General features: G+C 44.2%; 1 protein-coding gene across 4 annotated transcripts in view; it reads right to left on the reverse strand.

The window, feature by feature from the left end:
* Positions 1-23,237, reverse strand: part of LOC119159444 (uncharacterized) — a 633,480-nt gene that overhangs the window by 52,034 nt on the left and 558,209 nt on the right. For all 4 annotated transcript variants that reach the window (XR_012894521.1, XM_075890909.1, XM_075890908.1 and 1 more), the window contains 3 exons: positions 19,083-19,184; positions 16,964-17,078; positions 2,149-2,221 (listed from right to left, as the gene is read on the reverse strand). Coding sequence is in view for 3 of the 4 variants with exons in the window: in XM_075890909.1 (XP_075747024.1) it covers positions 2,149-2,221; positions 16,964-17,078; positions 19,083-19,184 (290 nt within the window). In the remaining variant the exon portion in view is untranslated. The remainder of the gene's footprint in view (positions 1-2,148; positions 2,222-16,963; positions 17,079-19,082; positions 19,185-23,237) is intronic.

Consider the following 23,237-nt stretch of genomic DNA (forward strand, 5'->3'; position numbering starts at 1 on the left):
TGGCAACTTCGACGGTCCGTCAGCCAACGTTCCTACAGGAGTTTCCAACATGCTGACATGTTTCGGGAGGTGGTGCGGCCCTCCGACCTCGCAGGTTGTAACTAAGCGCTAAAGCCGCTAATCGTTTGCGTTCTTTCAGGGAAGGATGTCCAAGCACTCATCCAGCAACTTGCTTCGTGAAAGACTCTGTTCTTCCTCTCGTCAGTAAAACTGACCAAAGGAACATTGCTTCAGCAAGGTGAATGTCTATTAGGCGCCCGTGTGACAGGTGTGATTGGTGCTTCAATCAAGGAGAAGCCCAGCAGGACTTATAACGACGCTGCAAGTTAGAAGTTGCTCTAAACCATGTTCTGACGGTTTATTCACCACAGTCGTTTGCGGAATTCTAACCTTCCATGTTGTAAATATTTGTACAAAGTACCAATTATTATGGTTGTCTTTCGTTTTCCCAACTTGTCAGCAATGTTTCCGCCACCCGTAAATCCTCCACGCTACCACAGCAGTCCGGATCCACCGTAACCTTGACATCTCGGCAACCCACGTCAATGGGGACGAGGCGGGTACACCCTGGCCCGCAACAGTGCGTTATTTCGGCTCTTCACCTTAGGTTCCGAAGTAATCTCTGAGAGTCATGTGTGCTGAAGGAGACGTAGGACTCAACCAGAAGTTACACACATGCAATGAAAGTGTACTACAAAAGACGCTGAACGCAAGAACTGCTTCATGTGGTCAAACATCAGACCAGTACTACCCGCCGGAACTGCAGGCCCTTCGTACTCATGGGGACGATGAGTTTCAGAATACGTACTAATGCCACAATTTGTTCTACACTTTCTAAAGCCGCATGCTGGTGTCGGCTGATGTATATTTCGTCTCACTGTTGGCAAGCAAAGCATTCACTGCAATGGTGGACTGCACATGTCACATTACCGCACGCTCAAGAAAGAACACTTGCGACTAGAAGAATGACACGGATGACACAACAGATTTGAAGATGACATCGGCGAGGTTCAAACTAAATAGCGTGGGACAACACTAGCTGAAAGCTGTTTTGTCTTGAGTTAACGGGCATAGGTTCACCCTATACAAATAATTATTTTAGCAGCAGGCACTGTATTTCTTTGTTAGAATATTTGTTTTTCAATACATTTTTGGTGCTGAAAGCTTGCGCTGCATCTCTTTTTTTATTCTTCTACTATTACTGCCGTTTTTACCGCCACTGCTTAAAGTATAGAAAACCTTATTTCACCGTCGTGCATTTTCTGGTTTATCCGCGCGCCGAAGGGTTGATTTTCGCACGACAACAATAAATACCTCAGTTCACAGAAATGTTGGTGTAAGCTTCAGCAGTGGCATGATTGGTTGTGAGCAAAAAATGATTGCATTGTTCGTCCCAAAATATCGAGGAATATAAAATAAAGAATAAGAAAATATCGGCATGAGCGAGGATCGAACCCGGGTCATTCAGGTGGCAAGCGGGTGTTACCGTGCCATGCACCTGTTTGCAAGCATGATTGAAATTACTTCCTCTGCTTGAAAATTCAGTGAAAGTAACGCATGCTTCATCTGCGCACACACCTTGTATACAGGTTTAACAATGCTACAAGAAATATCTCGTGGTAAAAGCGTACATTCCCATACGGTGTAAAAACATGTGAAGATGAGAATCACAATTTGTTACAACACTTGAGAAAAAATAAAACACAGCCAGAACATACAGGCTAAATTGATAAATCTTTCTATGCCACTATGTTGAAGACTTTCCACACATAACGTGAAAAGAAAACAAAAAAATAAACTTGCGTTTGCGAGAACGCATGCAGCCCAACAATGCCTACGTTTTCCAAAATATTTGATGACGTGTGGAGCATTATATTTGCTTTACTTTACCACACCAGCTTTAGTTGGTCAATATAAAAAAAACAGCAACATAGTTTTTTTGCTGGTAGCAGGCACAGGTTTAGCGCATTAAAGGTTCTTCGTTTTCAAATGACTCTCTTTCAAAACAAGCCATGTTTTAACGACCTTATATGAGAATGCGAAACTCTAGTAACTCTGAACATCAACGTCTCAACATTCTGCAAAAACGTGCTGTATTTGACAATGTTGAGCAAGATAATGTAGGAATTATTCCGAAAGTGTTCTTACCGGCAGGGTCTCGTACATGCAGACTGGCAGCTAGGCAGCCAGAGCTGGCGCTTCATTTTGTCCGTGCACCTAACTGCGAAATAAAAAGCATATCTACGCATGACCGTTAGGCAATTAAGATTAGTAACGGCTAATTCTTCGTATCGTTTTTTTTTCATTTTGGGCAAATCAGTTTATGATAGAGATAACGTGCAGCGTCATGAACCGACTCATCCTTAGGTTGTAATAAGGCATAGACCAAGGTCATTGACAACTACAAGGCCTGACTCTCATGACTTATATAAATAAAACAGTGAATTTACAGTAAAGCTAATCAACAAAATATTTTGGCTATTCAATGTAATCTGAAGCTGCCACGTCGTTACCTTCACCGTCATACGTTTATATTACATGAAAAAATGAACACGGTAGTTTCAGTTTTAAATTCATGCTGAAGTTGCCGCACGTGACATCATGCCATTCAAGATGTATTTTCGACATTTTAGTGACATTGGCTTGATGAAACTTGCTTAAACTTGATGTTTTATAGCATTAGCACGCAATATACACAATAACACGAGTGCCCATGACAACGCTGGAAGTGCGATAACACATTCACCGAAAATTGGATTATCTGATTATCTACAGCTACTTACTGTTAATGGTACACCAAGTGTGCGAAACGAACGTAGGAACCATGAATATCATAATATCAGTCGTCAAATTTCATGAAGTGACGCCATTTCGTGCTGAAATACTGAGGTGGCATTCACACTTGCATTTTTTCTCGCTCACCAAAGATCATCTGTTAAAAAACGTGGTCAGTTTTGAAATTGAAAAGAGTAGTTTATTACTATGAGAATAAATGTTTCCATCTGCAGCGTCGCTTTAGGAAATGCCCCCATCTCCCCGAAGGGAATCGTGAGGAAATGCGAATGCATTGCGTAATGACATGAACGGTGTTTCGCACGTAAGAACCCAGCGTTAGAAGAATAATGTTCTTTTTAGGGGCGAAGCCCCTTATGCCGTGCGTCGTACATTCGCGATGTCTGTAGTAGTAGTCGTAGTAGTAGTAGGAAGCCACCTCTACGGCGGGACTATAGAGGAGGGGCACGCGCGCACTCATGAATTGAGGAAGAATCCCGCGCACGCTAATCATAAAGAAAAGATAGTTGTTTCTGATGAAACAACCTACCGTGACGAGTATCGGTGGCTTAATCTGCAATAAATTTGCTTTGAATTTGATGCCTACTAAAAAAAACTAGTAACAGAAGGACGTACTCTGAGCACTATCTGACCAGAAAAGGTTGCCACGTTAAACTCGCTGGGTGTAACTTGCTTGGCTTTAGCAAGGTTTAGCGAGAATCGGGCTACAGTGTCATGAGCTAACGGTGGTGAAAGATGAGAACAAACAGAGCTGGTCGTAAGAGAGCGTGCACGTGTCGTTCCTGTAGTTCGGCCATACCACCTCTTGTTTAGTCCTTGGAATGTCCGCTGGATGGCAGTACTTTTATATGATGAATATATGATGAAAAGATGCGAGATAGGTGTACTTGGAATATTCACTAGATAGACGAACGGATAGACAGAGAGACAGACAGATGCACGGAAGAATGCACGGTTGGACGGATGGACGTATGAACGAATGCAGGGACGAACACGCGGATGGATTTCTGGACGCACAGACTGTTGCACAGATTAGCGGACAGACGAATGGACGCACGGATGGATGCATGAACGGACGCATGATAATACGGACGGACGGACGGATGGACGCTCCAATGGACGGGCTGATAGACAGACGCTCGGACACACATACGAATGGATGAACGGACGCACGCAAGAACGGACTAATGAAAGGTCGCACAGACGGGCACCCAGACGGACGGAAGCGCGGATGAACTGATGAATGATTCACCCCTTAGAGTTTCTCACAAACTTACCTAGAGAGAAATCTGGTGCTAGTGAGCTGCTAGATAAAAGGGCATAATGGGATATGTGAGCTTCGAACTTGACTCAGATTTGGATATCTCGAAGACGCATCTGACTTCACGATAAATAATTATTTCTTACTAAAACTTCACCCAATAGGCTATATATTTTTGTCATTGCACAGAAACTTGTTTTATTTAACACTGGAACGTTCTGGTTCTAGTACAATTTTACGAAGCGTAAGAAGTAATCGATGGCGGCTAAACTTCGCAGGCAGACGACAAAGCAAGCGTTCCCTCCACCACTTTTATGGCGTCTGCTTCTTTTGTCGTTTTGTTGTGCCGTCAAGGTAAGTGGAAGTTTATTTTAGAATAGACGTGATCGGGATACGCTTATAAACGTTTTGTTTAGAGAAGCTTTATTTACGCAGTCATATTGAGTTATAAGTCATAGCGATGGTGTATAAGTCACAACGATGGTGTTCACGATGGTGTATTATACCGCCAAAGCATCGAGCCGGAGAGACAAGCCCTGCTGTTTGTCATTTCGAAACACCTTCGCTTGGAACTTCTACATGAACTTCATGACCTTCCGACTGCTGGTCACCTTGGTGTGTCACGCACTTACGACCGAATGCGCCAACACTTCTTTTGGTCAGGGCTTGCACGCTCAGTCAGGAGATACGTTGCGGTTTGTGAGTAATGTCATCGCCGCAAAACACAATCGAGACTTCTCGCTGGACGCCTTCAACCACTTCACATTCCGTCGGAGCCATTCTTCCGCGTTGGCTTGGACCAACTTGGCCCTTTCCCCTTATCTTCCTCGGGGAACAAGTGGATAGCCAGGGCCACTGACTACGCCACGCGTTATGCCATCACACGAGCTCTTCCAACAAGAGGCGCCGCAGATGTCGCCGACTTCTTTTTAAAGGACGTAATTTTGCAACATGGAGCACAAAGGCAGCTGCTTACAGACCATGGCCGCACCCTTTTGTCGAAGGTCATAGCCGATATCTTGCAGTCATGTCAAACGAAACACAAGCTGACTACGTCATAACGCCCGCAAACAAATGTACTCACGGAGCGTCTAAATCGAACTCCTACAGACATACTCACTAAGTATGTTTCCAACCACACCGACTGGGATCTCGCGTTGCCGTACGTCACATTTGCCTGCAATGCTTCGCGCCATGACACTGCCGGTTACTTTCAATTTTTTCTGCTGTTTGGCCGAGAACAAACATTGCCTCTAGACACCGTCATACCGTACCCTGCAGTACCGACCAGTGAATATACCATGGACGCTATCCCTCGGGCCACTCACGTACGCGAAATCACCCGTACTCGCCTTCTGACCTCTCAAGAGAAGCAACGGCGTTTGTATGACCAACGGCAGCGCGACGTACACTGTCCGCCCTGTTATTTGGTCCTGCTCTGGTCTCCCACTCGTCAAGTTGGCTTGTCATAAAAACTGCTTTCTCGCTACACAGGTCCATACCGAGTCCTTCGTGTGGTTACTCCTGTAACATATGAAACTGGTACTGTCACCCCGTCGCCTTCATGTGCCCAGCAGGCTATCAATATTGTACACGTTGCGCGCTTGAAGCCCTACCAGGCCTCGGAAACTCTCAAGTTCAAGTGCTCACTTGTAGGGGGCGAAAAACTCAACCGCGGCGCGTTTCTGCTTCAAACACCCAGAGTGGATTTACTAACCTCTCTCGCCACTCGCGCTATTGCACTTTCTTGTAGAGGCGCCTTCGTCGGGGCCAAGTTTTATTTTAAAATGATCAAATACTACATGTTTGCGTACCACTACACATAAAAAACCTTTTAACCTTCCAGCAAGTAGTTTTTTTTAAACATGTGCTGCGTCATCAACCTTTTGTAGTTTTTGTCCAGCTGACTCAATGTCTGTGGCAGCCTATCGACATCATTATCCTCATTTCAAAATTTGCGGCGGCCAACGGTTGCGACGGCAGGTAACGGCTCGTGGTACGTTCGGAGGTGTCTCGGACTGTTTCGTTTCGCTGTAAATACTTCGAGCTTCTGCCGACAGACACATTCTTTCTCATTCTGTTTATTTTGACTCGTTCAAATGCTTTCGCGAAGAAAATTCGAGTGACTTTCGGGGAACGAAGCGACCGTTGCAGCTTTCATCAGATGAACACCCGTTGCAAGTCCGGGCCAGTGAGTAGAAACCTACTTCAGTTTTTTAAGGATGGCTGCTTGTGGGGCTAGTTGGTTCATTTCAACATATGTTGTTTTTTTTTGCCAACGACTACGTAGGCCTCACACGGTGGCAGCGCATTGCAGTATTAAATTTTAAAATTGTTGAACGTCTCAATCTGTAAAAGAAAAAACGTGCGTTACTTGCGGCGTGCATGGCTTCACGTGGGAACAAGCCGCTGACTCAATAGCTAATTCTGAAATTCTATCACCAGGTCACACCAACCAGGCCGTTGAGATAAAAGAAGGCAAATTAATCACTGTCGCCTCGCATGTGTCTTCTTAACTAGCCCATATATTAGTGCAAAAAACCTACTAGTTGATAGTTTACTGCAGTCGCGTTTGAAAAACATCACATAATTATGGGTCTGGTTTTGCTATAGTGTGACAAAGGAAGCGTCACATAAATGAGAAATACTTCTTTTTCTGCCACAGCCTCCAGGCCCACCTGACATGGAAGCAAATGTGTACAATGGGCAAGGAACCTGCTACATGACATGCCTTGTAAAGAAGCATCCATGAGTGATATACGTGTTATGAGGTACCACTACATATATGTATAAAATACTGCTGTTTACTAATTAACTGAGTTTATTTGTTTAATTTGGAAAATTTGATGTATTGATATCTGGTGATGTTACTTGTTTTTCCAGACTGCCATGCAATGACAGGATGACTACCCCCGAATGTCCAGTCTGCAAGCACGTTGAAACATCTGAATGTCCACTACAACAGGTCATCTCTAACCTCACACATGTAATGCTGTTTTTGTGAATTTTTTACCACGCATATCGTGCAGAGGTGCTTTAGATTGACTACAAGTATTGCCTGCCTACCGTGGCATGGAATCTACACTTCAATAATGTTGAAACTGTAACTCTATTAGTTAGATTGTGTGGCACTGCATAGCTCAACACACACTGTTTGATCCCAGCCACTGTAGCCATATTTCTATGGGGGTGAAACGCTAAGACGCTTGTGTGCTTAAGGGTTTGTTCGATTCGCCTGCACCACATAATCCAATTTACCAAGTGCTGCACCTCGCCATTCGTTTCAGCGGCGCAGCAGTGGCATCTTCTAAATCTTGCCATTCATTTCAAAAAGCGCAGGAGAGGTACAGCACGAAAACTATTTCATGACTTTTTTGTACCTTCTGCTCTGATGGCGCTGGTTAGGTGCAGCCGCTCGCACAGCTTAACAAACAACATAGCATTAGATGTAGGGGCTGTACCCACCTCTATAAATGCGGCGTGTTTTGCCAAGATGTTTGCACCTCATTAAATTGAGCGAACAAAAATAAGGATTCCACCTTGTCAGCACCTTGTCATTCACTTGTGATGCCGCACCGCTGAACTCCTACCGCACAAGTTCTAAACTTCTCGTGCACAGCTGTGAACCAGTTCGGATTGGTGCAGGGGAACTAAACTGACCCTTAAAAGATGGAAGCTTGAAAATATGAAAAATATGTTAACATAAGGGGCCAAAGCAAATGTTTCGACAAGCAATCTTGTCTCCTGTGAGGCTACAATGTCATTTGTTTGAACCCCTGGAAGCCAGAATCAATCTAAATTTGCCCACTACTGTACGACTCACGATCACTTCATATTTGGCATGTGAATCGTCGGAAATAATTATTTGCACTACATAATGAACACACCCACAGTGATAGGCATAAACAGGCTTTCCGACATTTAGTTGTGCCGTGTGACAGTTTACCAACAACACTCAGAACTGTTTTGTCTTAATTAACTGTGTTTAGCTCATACAAGTTTACAAAAAGATGCACCAAAGGTCATAAGACTGCACTCAATTGCTTTAGCTCTGCACATCTTTTCAATGGGCTCCTAAAATAATGAATCATAAAGGTGATGAGCAGTTGCAGCACAGCTTCTTTAAAGTCGTGAATGCTGTCATTAAGAGCAAGATTGTGTTCATTGCATGTGGTACTGTTTTTTTTTGGCAGAAAAACGTTCCAGATTTCTTTGTGCACATCTGCTTCAGTAAATTAAGTTGTCATAACTATAGTGTCTACCAATACGAAGTGAAATTCTGTGCACTACGGTCATGAAAAAGCAATCTATGAAATCGCACAGGTAGTTGAAACATACATGATCTTCACTTATCTACAGCCACACTGCAAGATAGTTCATATTTCAAGTCCTAACCTCTAAAAGTAGCAGGGAGAAAACAACTTCATTTTCAAGCACAAGTATACTGAAAAAGTAAACATAATAACAAGTGCGTAATAAATGTGACCTTTATTGAACCAGTATTCGGAGAGATTCACATCATGTACCACCAATTGATTTCAGGAGTGCTTGCTTGCAACAGGGTAGTCAAGTTCTATGGATATGTCTATGCAAAAAAAGAGATTGTACTCGGGGCTGAGCAGATAGTGTGATGTAAGAGTACCAACAAAGATGTAGAGACAACAAAATTGTACAATGCATACCGGAAGCTTAATTTCTTAGAATTGGGCCTTTTCGATCTGTTAGCACACACCTCATAAGTGTCCCTATAGCACACATGTTCGCTGCATACTCAGCAGACTGGTCATTACCTGCGACGAGAAATTCTAGCTGTGGTAACTGTGTAACTTAACTCTAACAATAAATGTAGCAAGCCTGAAATATTTTTAGGCCCAGCCCCTAAATACATAATACCTATGCTATGGGCTCACGGCTGAGTAATAAAACTACTGCCTACTCTCTCGACACGACGCGACATTGCCGAATTGTGAAGGGCTCATTGTAGCATTGCAGAGCGAGAATGATTCGGAAATGCACGCATACGCAATTGCTTATTTAACAAATTTAGCTAAACTACATTGCTCTAACTGCACGAGCTATCTATCGGCAATGTACAAGTTTCCTTCCCGATTCCACATCATGCATTCGGTTCAAGATAACACTACGGGGCAAGTGCCGCATCTGACGGCAGACAGACCCTTGTCCTGAAGCCACGCTATTAAACTCGAGCGCCGCAACACAATGAGAGCGACGTTCATTCAGCAATTTTGATGTTCACTTATATGCATATGCTTGTTAGCTTTCAAGAGTCTTTACACATGGGTTGAAAGCTTTCGATATGTGTGAGTGACTTGTTTTGTTCGAACCCGACCGCATACATTGATTGTACCGGCTTGGACACTCGCAATAAACGATGCAAACCTTACTTGATTGACGTTGTTTTTGCCAGTCAAGGCCAGCTAGGTCCCCTGGCGATAATTACAGACGCGAAACGCGATTGGGCAACGAAAAACAAACCCCAGAGGAAGCGAGCAGCGCAAACCAGCCACGAGCCCCCCCCCCCCCTACCTGCAACGAAAAAAAATGCGTCTGTTTATTGATGATGATAGTACTACTAGCGCCACCTCGCCTTGCGGTATTGCAGTTCAGTACGCCGCCGCTACGAATTTGCATTTTATTTGATACAACAGCCCAAAGGTACAGTTTCCGTTCTCTAAACTGGTAGGTGTTCTGTGGCCCTACCACTCTCTTAGTGGCGTTGACATTATATGCGCCAAGACGGCGCTTGTGCCACCGGGGGTTATGCTACACGAATGCATATTGATATTCTAGGAGGCGACGCGCATGTGTGCCTCACGAAGAAGACGAAGGGTTGTCTCCGCTCGATCGATGGTAAACCGGACATGCCATTACCGCTGGTTTTAAATACATCTAATCCCCAGCCTCGTCGATACGGGGTCTCTTCTTTTCCGTAACAATATTCTGCATTTAGGTGAGCATGCAATTTTTATTATTAAATTTCAAATAATTTATTGTATAACCTGATTTACTCTAAAGCTCCATATTAGTTTGAAATACCACTCAACTTATGGTCAATCACCCATTTTGAGTACCAATCACAAGAGAAGGCGAACAAGAAGAAGTGGCTCAGCGAACGGGTGCAATGTCTGTCTCTTCTCGGCAATGACGCAGTCGCTGGACACTAAGTCTTAGAAAGAAACCTTCTCTCGTGTTCCGCCTTTAGCCTCAACAAACAGTCCATCCAGGACCACTGGCCTCTCTTCCTACGATACGAAAAGCAGAAGCCGCAGGTAACACCATACAGCAAGGACGGTGTCCAAACCCTCTCGACACCGGCAACCTGCCTGTGCTGAAGCACCTTCCGAAAGGCGTCAAGGTCTCCTCGGTGACTCGACGGTACAACCATCACGCTTCAGTGCTTCAACACAAAGTCGCACTGATTGCCATGACAACAGCTTACTGCGCCACCGTCGTCAATGCTTCTCCGGGCGATTCACTCGACGATGCTGCGAAAATCATCCGCAAAGCCGCGTGCTCACCTCAACAACTTCACAGCCTGCCGCCTTCAAATAGTGGGGCTTCAACTGACGCAAATAGGTACCACAGCCCCTCCCTTGTGCGTTGTCATCGCCTCCTGTTCCTCCGGCTCCCCACTCGGCCTTCCCATGGACGTCGAGCAGGTGAGGTCCTTGCTTGCCCTGGGGCTAGACAGTTTCGCTCTCCGAACTTCCGGATCTTTGTCCTCTACGTTGTCATCAGTGCTTCCGTCGGAACTACCGGAGTTTCGAGGACTCAGGGTGATACCGCTGTGAAGATTAAAACAATAAACGCTCTGTACATCTACTATTCTAGGCATGACTGGTGGCCATAGACCATTTTATCATGCTGCCGAAGCCAGGCACAACTATAAAGGCGTCAAACAACAATCGTTGTATGAATTGTATGCCAGGCTGAGTTATGCGTTTCATCCGCCTCATTACGCTTCCAGCCCTACTCCTGGTGACCCAGACTCTACTACAAAAGGGGGGCGGGGAGACAATCTGCCTCGATGGCGTAGTTCGAGCGCCCACCAACATGCCTCGGAAATCGAACTGGCGAGGCGAAGTGCTCGCTTGGTTCTACTGCGTTGTGTAGCTGCTCCCTGGACAGCGTCGAAGATCACCCTGCGGCTGTCATCGACACTAGCCGCCAGGCGCGCTCCTTCATACGGGTGTGAGACTCTCCGTCCATACTTGCCACAGACCCACCTTTGACACAGACCACGACTGTCTCCAAGCCACAGCAGGCAGTGAGTCAACTTCGAAGCTGGTTAGCGTGAGAGTTCCAGGCGGCGTCGGTCTACAGTGTGAAAACTCTAGCGCCCTCAAAAGCCGCTGGAGATGAAACACAAACTACCGCTTCCAGTTCAGTGCATATTCAGGTGCCAAGTTATCTCCGGCCATTGCCGCAGCACCTGGCCTAGTGTTCTCACGCTTGGCACTTGGCAAGAGCTGCCTTATTCGAATATTTTGATAAATACATTCGAACTGCATGCCCCTGTTGCTAACGGCCTTGCTGCACCAATCTCTTGCTCCGTCAGTCTACGCAACCTTAGTCGCGTGCGCTTGTGTACACTCCCATAAAACTTATCAAACAATGAAGTCTTGCAAAGTGTTGAAGGGAACCTTTAAGTGTCCATCTGCCACATCTCTGCACAAAGCGACAACTTACGCAGCTCATAAACATAGTGACTGTCGTCACCGTCATCGCAGCTACTAGCTTCAAGTAATTTATCGGCGTGTTGCCGTAAAAACAGCATTGAAGTTTCTTCTGTCTTCACTAACTGCCTCTTTTTTTACCAGGTGGTCTTATAGCTACCTAGATGTGAACTCTCCAAATGCACGCTCAAAAACGCCACGAACAACACATCTGCACGAAGTCTTACGCTTCTGGCGATGTCCTCTTCCGAAATGCGTACTCAACTTATCATCTGCTGGAAATGCTTGAGTCACGTGACTCCCCTCTCCCTCGCCGCTCTCGCCCCAGTCAGATAGCTTTATGCTCTCATTTCGAAGTGAGAGTGACTGGGAGCACTCGAAGTCAAAGTTTCAAAGTTGGAAGCTTCGAAAGTACCTTGGTCCGAACGCTCGGACCAAGCGGACGCGCGGCCACTTTTCAGAGTGCTGCAGAACGCTCACAAGCTCCCAACCGAACAAACTATTGACAGAGGGATCGTAAAGCTTCGCTAATGGGGCATTGCTAAACGTTTTCGTAGCTGTAACACATGTAAACAAATGCAGCAATAAATTGAAATCTATATCAACGCCCACCAATTAGGAAAATACAATAATAAGAAGTTATAAGAACAGTATTAAAATACAGCAGCGCCCTGAAGCGTATTTCTAGTTTAATGCCAAAACTTGAAACAACCTGTACAACGAGCCCCTAAATATCAAAAATACCTAAATCTAGAACAATTGAACAGATTAGGTGGGGCGTTAGAGACTACGTTATCACATAAATAGTAAAACCTAATATATACTTCAAGTTGAGTCATACAATGAAAATGTCTGTCACTGAAAATGCATATCTGTGAGTGCTCATCGTCTGATGCATTTATTTTATAAATAGAATGTTTTCCTCTTTTTAATAATGGTAGACCTTACAAGTTTTGCATATGCACTGCCCACAAATGTTTTGTCTTTTACATCCACAAAATTGTATATGTGGGTTACAAGGAGTGTAGAAGCTTGGGCGACTAGGTATTGGTTTGTGACGGAACGGAGTAAAAGAAGAGTATGCGTCTCATCTATTCTATCCCGTTTCTTCTTCGCGTACTGTGAAATGCGTGACCAGGTATGCAGTAGATAAATCTTCATTCTTCTCTTCATCTTTTATTTTTCAATTTCTTTCTTAGTTTGCTTGGTTTTGAGCTTCTCATATTGCATCAAGGGCAAATAAAATTTTAGCTATGCATAATGAGCTATTTTTTGAGTTGTGAGCGTGACCAACCAATAATTTCTATTGTCTAGTTTTTTACTGTTTTTTCCATTAGTTGTTTTAGTCTTTTCCTCTACAAGTGGACCATCGACCACGTCAAGTCTTGCTGGCTTTATTCATGACCTTCTATATTGTTTCAATCAGTGTTTCTTAAAATTTAATTTGATTCACTTCAAGCAGTCAACGCGTTCGTCATCACGTAGAATCCCCTGCCGTTTCTCAAACAGTTGGTCCGTCCACGCATAAGCCACCAAACTCGGACCACCTGGCGTGAGTGATGCTCTGCGAGCCCAGCGAATCTCGCAGTGCTAATTTTAAATTCAAATGGCAGATCGTGAGCGCTGGGCTGGAGTGCCAATGGAGCGTGCAGATCCGAGCGGTATTGCTGTCGCGAAGCCTGCGATTGCAACGCGCGCGTTTCTATGGGACCTGTTGGTGAGATGAAATATAGCAAGGGAGCACGAGAAGGTGCTGTGGGGATTTCCGGACATCCACCAGTGATTGGATGAAAAGCGGGCGCGCACAATACGTCACTTGAACATCCGTTCAAATCAGCCGATTTTGGCAGAGCAAGAATTCTTACTCCATGGAGCAATCCGTGGTCTGCGGTTGCCTTCAATCTGCCATTGTAACACACAATTCACGCTCCCGATCCGCCATTGGAAAGTGATTGCTCCGCTCAGAGCAAAAAAACTTGATCTGGATCCGCCATTAAAATTTAACATACGTTTGAGTACGCAGAGTCTCCACCACGTGCCACGAAGAGGTTTATGCGGCCTTTCCTAAGCCCCAAAGAAATGAGGAAGTGACTACGCTCAAAACACAGATTACACACAAGAAAAGTTCCCACAACCAATGATGTCGAAGAACGCAACGCGAAAGCAATTACTCACACTATTGCGTTTTGTCAAATATTTTGAATTAGCATATTTATTTTTGAATTACGGCACGTATGCTGAGAAAAAAACGAAGCATATCAGGTACCTTTAAACAAATAAAAATGTCTAGAATCGTACGGCAACTTCTTCAATTGCTTGAACACTGCAGCGTTATGAACCACGTCATACATACTATTATTCTGTGGTCGTTTTTTTTTAAATGCAAATACATTTCTCAGTAGAGCTATGTAGGTGTTCGAAGGGTCTGTTCACAGCCATCTCCCATAAAAACAGCTGCAGGCGTGTCCGCCCCTAACGACAGGAGCCCCCACCATGTCACGCTTCAGCGTCGGCCACTGTCAGCAACATCTGCGGGCGTGCACTTATCGTCGCCCTTAGCAACCGGAGCCCCCACCTCTTTCACTTGAACGTGACTTGCCACCGCCTCAATGCAGTGTGTTTGAAACTCGTTTGTAGCGTTTATGCTGCCAGAATTTGTGTAGCATTTGTGTTGATAGGACGCTGATATTATGGCCGTTTGGTACAATGACAGTTGCAGTTCTTCGCTGCTCTCCTCCTTTCGCCACTCGCTCTTTCTCCTCCCTGCGCCCCACTCTCCCATCCGATGGAGTGAAGCGCGCCCCTTAAGGCGCGTTCACACTTGGCCTCGCAGAGAGCGATACCAGCGAAACTCTCCGGAAACTGGCTCGTTTCGCCACTCAAGTGGCGGGAAAACCACGCCGCGCGGCGGGCGCGCAAAAATCGGTCCGAGCGCGATTTTCCCGCCACGCGAAACCGGATACGGTTTCCGCTTCACAAGCTTGGCTGCGCTAGATCGAACCACGTGACCTAACTAGCCTGCCGCATATTATATAGTGGCACAGGCGTCGGCGGTGGCTCCCATTGGCTCAAATCGAAAACTACCCGTGCAGCACGACGAAGCTTGATGGTCTCAACGAGGACGCGCTAGTCGAGAGCCTGACTTGGATTACGATCGCAGAGAGCTCTGGAAGTAGGCGGTGCAGCGGCAGTGAGCAGGATACGCATCAGCTATTTTGGATCCCTCACAAATCCACACAACCCAAGAAATAGATTCTTTACAAAACAGTGCAGCTCGTTTTATCTTTTCTGATGATTCACCATATACTACCATTTCAGCACTAAATACTCGCGCTCAGCTTGACGACTTATCTCATCACCGCATAACTGGCCGCCTTTTGCTTCTCCACAAACTCTATCATCACCCATACCTTCACCTCATCTTTGAAGCACCAACAGTCATCTTTCCACGCACAGACCATATGTTTAAGATAAAACGTATAACTTGTCACTCAGCTCATTATGCTAAGTCCTTCATTCCCCAAACATTAGTTGCATGGGATAACTTTCCACCCCACATTGCCACTCAAGCAGATTTCACAACATTTCACGAACCTTTACTCAACCTTTTCGACTAGATATTAACCGCGTGTACTCTCGTTAAGCTTCTGCATATGTACATCAGTGTTTCATTTTCTTGTTACCATGTGTTATTTTCACCACCGTTGTACACGCTTAATTTGTATTATTTATGTGTTGATTGCAAACTTTTGTATCTTTAGATCATGCCTTCGTTTTAGTTTTTTTCTTTGCATACTGTATTGGTTAGTGCCCTTAATTTATGTTTACAGTATTCAATATTCTTTCTCTACTTTTTTTCTTTTTTTCCAAAGTATCTGGTTTTTGTTGTTGTTTTTTGTATTTAGCTCGCTTTCATTATTTTGTATAATCTTGTTTCTACATTGTATAAGCGTACAAAGATTTGTTTCATGTGTCCATTCCCCTATGTAATACCCCTTCGGAGGCCTTTAGAGGTATTATGAAATAAACAATTAAATAAAAATAAATAGAATGCCCCAACGTGTCTCGCGTTTGTGTACAGCCAACTGAACGCGCCGCCGCCACTTCTGGAGTGGTCGCTCGTGTCGTTTCTGCTGGCTTATCTCTCAAAACGACGTTTGAAAAGGTGCGAGTGTTTCTTTTCACTACTTGGCGTGAATAACTAGAGTTCGGTATGAACTTTAGTTTTCAAAAAGCTGGCGAAATCGAAATAATTTCAAGGTATCGACGGCATCGGTGGTGGGATGGGGCAGAACTAGTGTCAACATCTTCGACGCCCGCGGTTGGCGTTTTCCGGCTGCTCTGGCGTTTTCGTTTTTCTTCAACTCTCCAGTGCTAACGTGCCATTACTCTTGACAATTCGTTGGCTGAATGCCACTCAAGGCGATTGCAAAAGTCGGTGAAGGCGAACGTCTCTCGCCAGCGATGTCCCTAGCAAAAAGGGTAACACAAATAAAAGATGTATATTCTAACGCTTGATTCTCACGTGCGAAAAGCCATTAGGGGAGTTATGCAATGCTTGCGCATTTTTTCCCCATTCTCTTAGGGAAGGTGGGGACATTTTTAGGGGCGAAGCTCCTTAGGACGTGGGCTGTGCGTCCCCTGTAGCCTGTAAGTAGCCACCTCTAGTTTAGTTCTTGCAGTGTTCACTAGATCGCGGTACCGTCCCCTGTATGTAGCCACCTCTAGTTTAGTTCTTGCAGTGTTCACTAGATGGCGGTACCGTCTCCTGTATGTAGCCACCTCTCGTTTAGTTCTTGTAGTGTTTACTAGATGGTGGTACTTGTAGCTGATGATGAAAAGATGCAAGATGTTATAAACTAGAAAGCGGTACTTGTAGTTGATGAAAGACGCGAGATATTATAAAATAGGAATGATGTCACATATGGCGCGTGTCATTGGTTGAAGGCAATCGTTCGATTTAGTGCGGCGACGTACGCTAGGGGGAGCGATGTAATAAAATCGAGTGGGCAAAATGTACAGAGGATTCATGGTTTACCAGGTTTACCTCCGGAGCTTCGCCCACTCATCATCATTCACTTCGTGGATATGGTGGAATTTTTTTTTATTATGTGATGCTGTGTACAGCCGCACAATTGACGAACCTCAAAAAATGTATGCAGGTGCATGCTTCTCCGACACCGATCTCTCTATCACATGTACAAATACTCACGGTGGTCAATGTACTCGCAAATGGGGCCGTGCCGCCTATGTTTGACAGAGTACAGTTTGGAGAAGCAACTGCAGTGCTGTTGCCAATGGTCCGCGATGCACTTGCTACTGCACTCCTGAGAAATGAATGTTTAATGAAACATAGAGTTACTGATGCTTTAGATCAGTGGGTAATATCCAGTTATATAACGCACGTGCAGTGACTTAAGACAATGCCGAAAAAGTTGCACGTGCCTACATGGATTCTACACCTCTCAACATAATTACCATCGTTCATAAGTTGATTAAGTTGTATTTCATGTCCGAAATAAATGAGTTTTAAATTTTGTTAAATATTGGCCTTTGCGTTGTGGTGAACAATCCAGCCCTATGTTAAAAAACAATATTGTCATATCACTGTTACCATGCCGCTTAGAAACTGCACCAGTGAAGGCTTTGTTAAAAAGGCCAATCAGAAATAAAGTTTGTCCTCGAATTGCGTGAACGAAGCATAATTTCGCCCATCGTCTTCCAAATAAAATGGAGAAAGTCTCACGGTTGTTGTACTGGGGTTCAGTGTTCAATAGCAAATTTTAAAAATAACACATGCAAGAAATCAGCTTGTAATACGGACACCAACGTAAGCCAACCGTAGCCGACAACATGCTTGGAACGCTTGCGGAACAAAATCGCGAGCACGCTTACATGTGCTCACTTCGAGCACAATATTTTTTCTCATATGGTGAAAACTGTTTGCAACGCCACCTTGAAAACAAACAATATATAAAACATCATATATGTCACGAAGGCATATTTGTTTGCATATGACACAAACAGAATCATCAAACAAGTGCTGTTCACAACTTCTGTCCTGCTGTTACTCACGTGTTTCTTCTCTTACCTCAAAAATGCAAATGTCGCAAAGTATAAACAAACTAGCCGTGTTGCATGCAGAGATGGAACTACTTTCGTGCCACGCGAGACAAAGTGTTACGTGTTAAAGCCGCTCACTCCTCTCTCGACATTTCTCAAATCGACCTTCTCAAAGGATCCCACTTGAGCGGTGTTGCCCTGTAGAAGTTGGTATGGTGAAAGAAAGTAAACAAAAGTGTTTATTAGGCTTGAGTGTCTTTGAAGTGTAAATTTTGTTTAAAGGTTACAGGTTTTCGTACACGGTCTGTTGAATACGTTATGTTCAGATATAGCCCACTGAGACTCAGGCAGCACGATAATAAATATAATTCCTCCTGGGCTGACCATGGGCAGCTTATTTATGTGTTCAGTGCGAACAGCCATATTTAAGCTATTTCCTGGAAAATGAGTTTCGTTGCATTTTAAAATATTCACGATGGTATACCATGAACGCGGTCCACGGTGCGGAAGAATTGTTACAAAAAATTATATAAAGGCGTGAACACTTCTAGTTTTCATAGTTTGTGGTGAAATAGCTGAAGCAAGAGCTTGGCGCAGCGTTGGTTTCCAGGTTTTTCTCTGTAGCTTTGCAAGTTTTCTTTAGCTTTCCAGGTTTTCCCTTTAGAGTGAGCTGAAATGATTGCGGACTCATATGTTTGCTGCCGATTTCGCCACATTTGAGAACATAGGGAAGAATTACTCCACCACATAGGTTTGAAACCTTTCTAGGTTAGCATCGGGTGTTCACAGAAGAGTACATACAAATTGCGTGAGATCTTTCCTACAACGACGGAATCCACTCAGCACCCAGCCTAACAGGTAACGCGAGAGACATATACATAGGTTCATGAGCTATACTTTGGCTCGACAAACGCTTGCAATCGCCGCTAATTATTGTGTGAGTAGAACAAATTCCGGATAATCACGTTCGCTGCTTTCAATTTTTTATCAGAATGCTTCGCAAATATTAGTCCAAATAAACAATGACTCCGTTAAAAGCAAACCGCAAGTAAATTTCGTTTGCCGAGGGCAATATTTGTTGTGTTTAGCTTTAAAAAGTATACTCCAACTCCGCAAGACATCTTACTTGCTGTCATCACCCACTATTGTGATTGAGCATGCACCCACAGCTATGTCTCTGGTGGGCGCCCTAGGGCGCAGTTAACAAGCCGAAATTCTGCATGCTTTGTTGTGCGGCGGCATGCTTGGTGGCCGCAGTAAGCACATACCTCGGACTGTACAACGCCGTCGGCGTAGCTGTACTCGCCGCTCTTGCTGTCGTACTTGCTGCACATTGTCTCGTATGGTGATGGCAGCGACAGCACCTCCTCCTGCACCAGGGGCATCAGATTTGTCTCCCTATTAGTACCTACAGAACTGGTGTTCAGGACAGAAACGTATTGTAACATAATAAAATTTTGTACGAACGAAAACTGTCTATGTTGATAGGAACACAGCTGTGGTAATATTATTAAGATTTAGCATTTTTTTATTCTTGAACATTCACTGCAAACTATCTGAACACAAAGATATCCAATTTACATACACGTTTCGCTACGTATGTGGGTGGCATCCTCAGTGTACGCTGACCATAAGTGAGTAGAGGTCGTTCAATCTACTGCTAGTCACATGTGCCCTTGTAAACGTCTGGTCTAGGTTCTTGCTGCACGCCGATATGCCACGACGGATGAACCGCAATTCTAGGACATTCCCAAAACCACGATATTACTATTAGAGACTCCATAGTGGAGGTCTGCGGAATTTCAGACCATTTGGTGTTCTTCAACGTGCATTAGCACCCAATGGGCATTTAAACACCAATGGACGTCCACTGGACAACCGCTGCTGCATGTCTCGGTCGTCCACTGGTCATCCACAAGTCACCAATCGGCGTCCAGCGGACATCGGCAGGACTCTAAGGCGCATACTACTTGGCGATCCAGTGGCAGTCCTGCGGGTGTCCAGGGCGGACGTTCAACGGTTATATTGGCCGCTTTATTGCATTATTGTTTTCGTAACCTAATCTCCATTAAATAAGCATTGGTTAAATCTCCGACCATTAGGGGGCACGTAGTCGACCGTTAATTTTTATTTTTAATGCTTAATTGGTGCATCTGGTGATGTATGATAAAGGAGGTTTGGTGCTAACAAAAGAACAAACAAAACACAAATGGTTTTTGTCCTGTATCGTTCACTTTTATGCGGCAACGAGACATGAAAAATATCTTTTGTGTTTTATTTGTACCCGTGTTTGCTTTCCACCGCACCTCTTCTCTCTATACGACCAGCTGCACCAATCAGGCATTGTAAATGAAAATGAAGGTCTTACTATATGTATAATATTGATCAGTGATTTACCCAATGGACTTCTGGTGGAGTTTGCACATTACTTTCCCAAGAACTTACTAACTATAGTGAGACTTACATCGTTTCGCACTTTTTCACATTTATATATACATACAAATGAACATGTTTCTATGCATTGCAAACTGCTATATTGCAACTGCCATTAACTGAAAAGCATTATCACTTATGCCATCACATTTCCCCGAGGCAGCATGAGGACCAAAACTGTATGACTTCAAGATGTAACAATTGGGCCGCCGAGTTCCTGTATCCTCATAGCATCCGCCATGTATATGTCCCATCTGTTACCGTCCTGTATGTATTTGATATGTAACTGTCTGGTATGTCTTCCAACTGTCATAATTTTGCTACCATGTTTATGTCTACTCAAGTGTGTGTTGTCATCATCATCATCATCATCATCAGCCTGACTACATCCACTGAAGGACAAACGCCTCTCCCATGTTCCGCCAGCTAACCCGGTCCTGTGCTTGCTGCTGCCAATTTATACTCGCAAACTTCTTAATCTCGTCTGCCCACCTAACCTTCTGTCTCCCCCTAACCCATTTCCCTTCTCTGGGAATCCAGTTAGTTACCCTTAATGACCAGCGGTTATCCTGTCTACGCGCTACATGCCCGGCCCATGTTCATTTCTTCTTCTTGATTTCAGCTATGATATCCTTAACCCCCGTTTGTTCGCTAATCCACTCTGCTCTCTTCTCGTCTCTTAAGGTTACAACTACCATTGTTCTTTGCATTGCTGGCTGCGTCGTCCTCAATTTAAGCTGAACCCTCTTTGTAAGTCTCCAGGTTTCTGCTCCGTAGCTAAGTACTGGCAAGATACAGCTGCTATATACCTTTCTCTTGAGGGATAGTGCTAATCTACCTGTCATCATTTGAGAGTGCTTGCTAAATGTGCTCCACCCCATTGTTATTCTTCTAGTTACTTCAACCTCGTGGTTCGGCTCCGCGGTTACTACCTTCCCTAAATAGACATAGTCTTTTACAACTTGACGTCCACTATTACCTATCTCGAAGCGCTGCTCTTTTCCGAGGTTGTTGTACATTACTTTTGTTTTCTGCAGATTTATTCTAAGACCCACCTTTCTGCTCTTCTTGTCTAACTTCGTAATCATGAGTTGCAATTTGTCCCGTGAGTTACTCAGCAATGCAATGTCATCGGCGAAGCGCAGGTTACTAAGGTACTCTCCATTAACTCTTATCTCTAACTGTTCCCATTCTAGGCTTCAGAAAACCTCCTGTAATCACGCGGTAAATAGCACTGGTGAGATTGAGTCCCCCTGCCTTACACCCTTCTTGATTGGTATTCTGTTGCTTTCTTTATGAAGCACTATGGTAGCAGTTGATTCCCTGTGGATTTCTTCCAGGATGTTCATATATACTTCATCGATGCCCTGATTCCGCAGTGTCTGCATCACGGCTAATATTTCTACTGAATCAAACGCCTTCTCGTAATCTATGAAGGCTAAGTATAGTGGTTCGTTATATTCTGAGCATTTCTCTATTACCTGATTGATAGTATGAATGCGGTCGATTGTTTAGTAGCCTGTTTGAAATCCTGCTTGTTCCTTTGGTTGATTGAATTCAAATGTTTTCTTTACTCTGTTAGCAATTACCTTTGTAAATAGCTTGTATACAACAGAGAGCAATCTAATCGGCCTGTAATTCTTCATGGCCTTGTCGTCTCTTTTCCTATGTATTAAGATGATGTTAGCGTTCTTCCAAGACTCTGGTACTCTTCCCGTCAGGAGACACCTCGTAAACAGGGTGGCTACTTTTTCTAACACAATCTGTCCTCCATCTTTCAGCATATGTCATGTTACGTGATCCTCACCAGCAGCTTTGCCTCTTTGCATGCTCTCCAAAGCTTTTCTGATTTTTTCTATCATTACTGGTGGTGTGTTATCTGGGTTACTGCTAGTTATTATAGTATTAAAGTCGTGTTTGTCCCGGCTACTGTACAGATCTCTGTAAAACTCCTCTGCTATTTTAACTATCGTACCCATATTGGTAGTTATGTTGCCTTCTTTGTCCTTTAGTGCATACATCAGATTTTGCCTATCTCAGGTTTCCTCTTCACTGCTTTAACGCTTCCTCCGTTTTTCAGAGCGTGTTCAATTCTCTCCACTATATACCTTCTTACATCGGATATCTTACACCTATTAATCAACTTCGAAAGCTCTGCCAGTTCTATTTTGTCTGTTGTACTTGAGACTTACATGATTTGACGCTTCTTAATGAGATTCTTCGTTTCCTGTGAAAGCTTTCTAGTGTCCTGTCTAACTACCCTGCCTCCAACTTCAACTGCACATTCTGTAATGATACTCGTCAGATTATCATTCATTGTATGTATGCTAAGGTTGGCTTCCTCACTAAGAGCCGAGTACCTGTTCTGATGCGAGACTCTGAATTTTTGTATTTTCCCTCTAAGTGCTAACTCATTGACTGGCTTCTTGAATATCAGTTTCTGTTGTTTCTTTCTCAAGTCTAGGCGAATTCGAGACCGTACCATTCTATGGTCACTGCATCGTACCTTACCAACCACTTCCACATCCTGCTCGATGCCTGGGTGTGCACTCATTATAAAATCTATTTTGTTCCTATTTTCGCCATTAGCGCTCCTCCATGTACAGTTGCGGTTTCCTCGTTTTCAGTAGAAGGTATTCAATATCCCTAAACTATTGCGTTTTGTGAATTCTAATAGTAGCTCCCCACTGGCGTTTCTAGCACCGATGCCATAATCTCCTACTGCATGGTCTCCAGCCTGCTTCTTCCCCACCTTTGCATTAAAGTCTCCCATCAGTATTGTATACTGTGTTTTTACCTTACTCATTGCCGATTCCACGTCTTCATAGAAGCTTTTAAATGAAGCGTCATCATGGCTGAATGTCGGCGCGTAAGCCTGTACCCTCTTCATCTTGTATCGCTCATTCAGTTTAGTTACAATACCTACCACCCTTTCATTAATGCTATAGCATTCCTCTATGTTGCCAGCTATGTTTCTGTGAAGTAGGAAT

The sequence above is a fragment of the Rhipicephalus microplus genome, chromosome 3 (assembly GCF_043290135.1).
Source record: "Rhipicephalus microplus isolate Deutch F79 chromosome 3, USDA_Rmic, whole genome shotgun sequence".
NCBI lineage: Eukaryota > Metazoa > Arthropoda > Arachnida > Ixodida > Ixodidae > Rhipicephalus > Rhipicephalus microplus.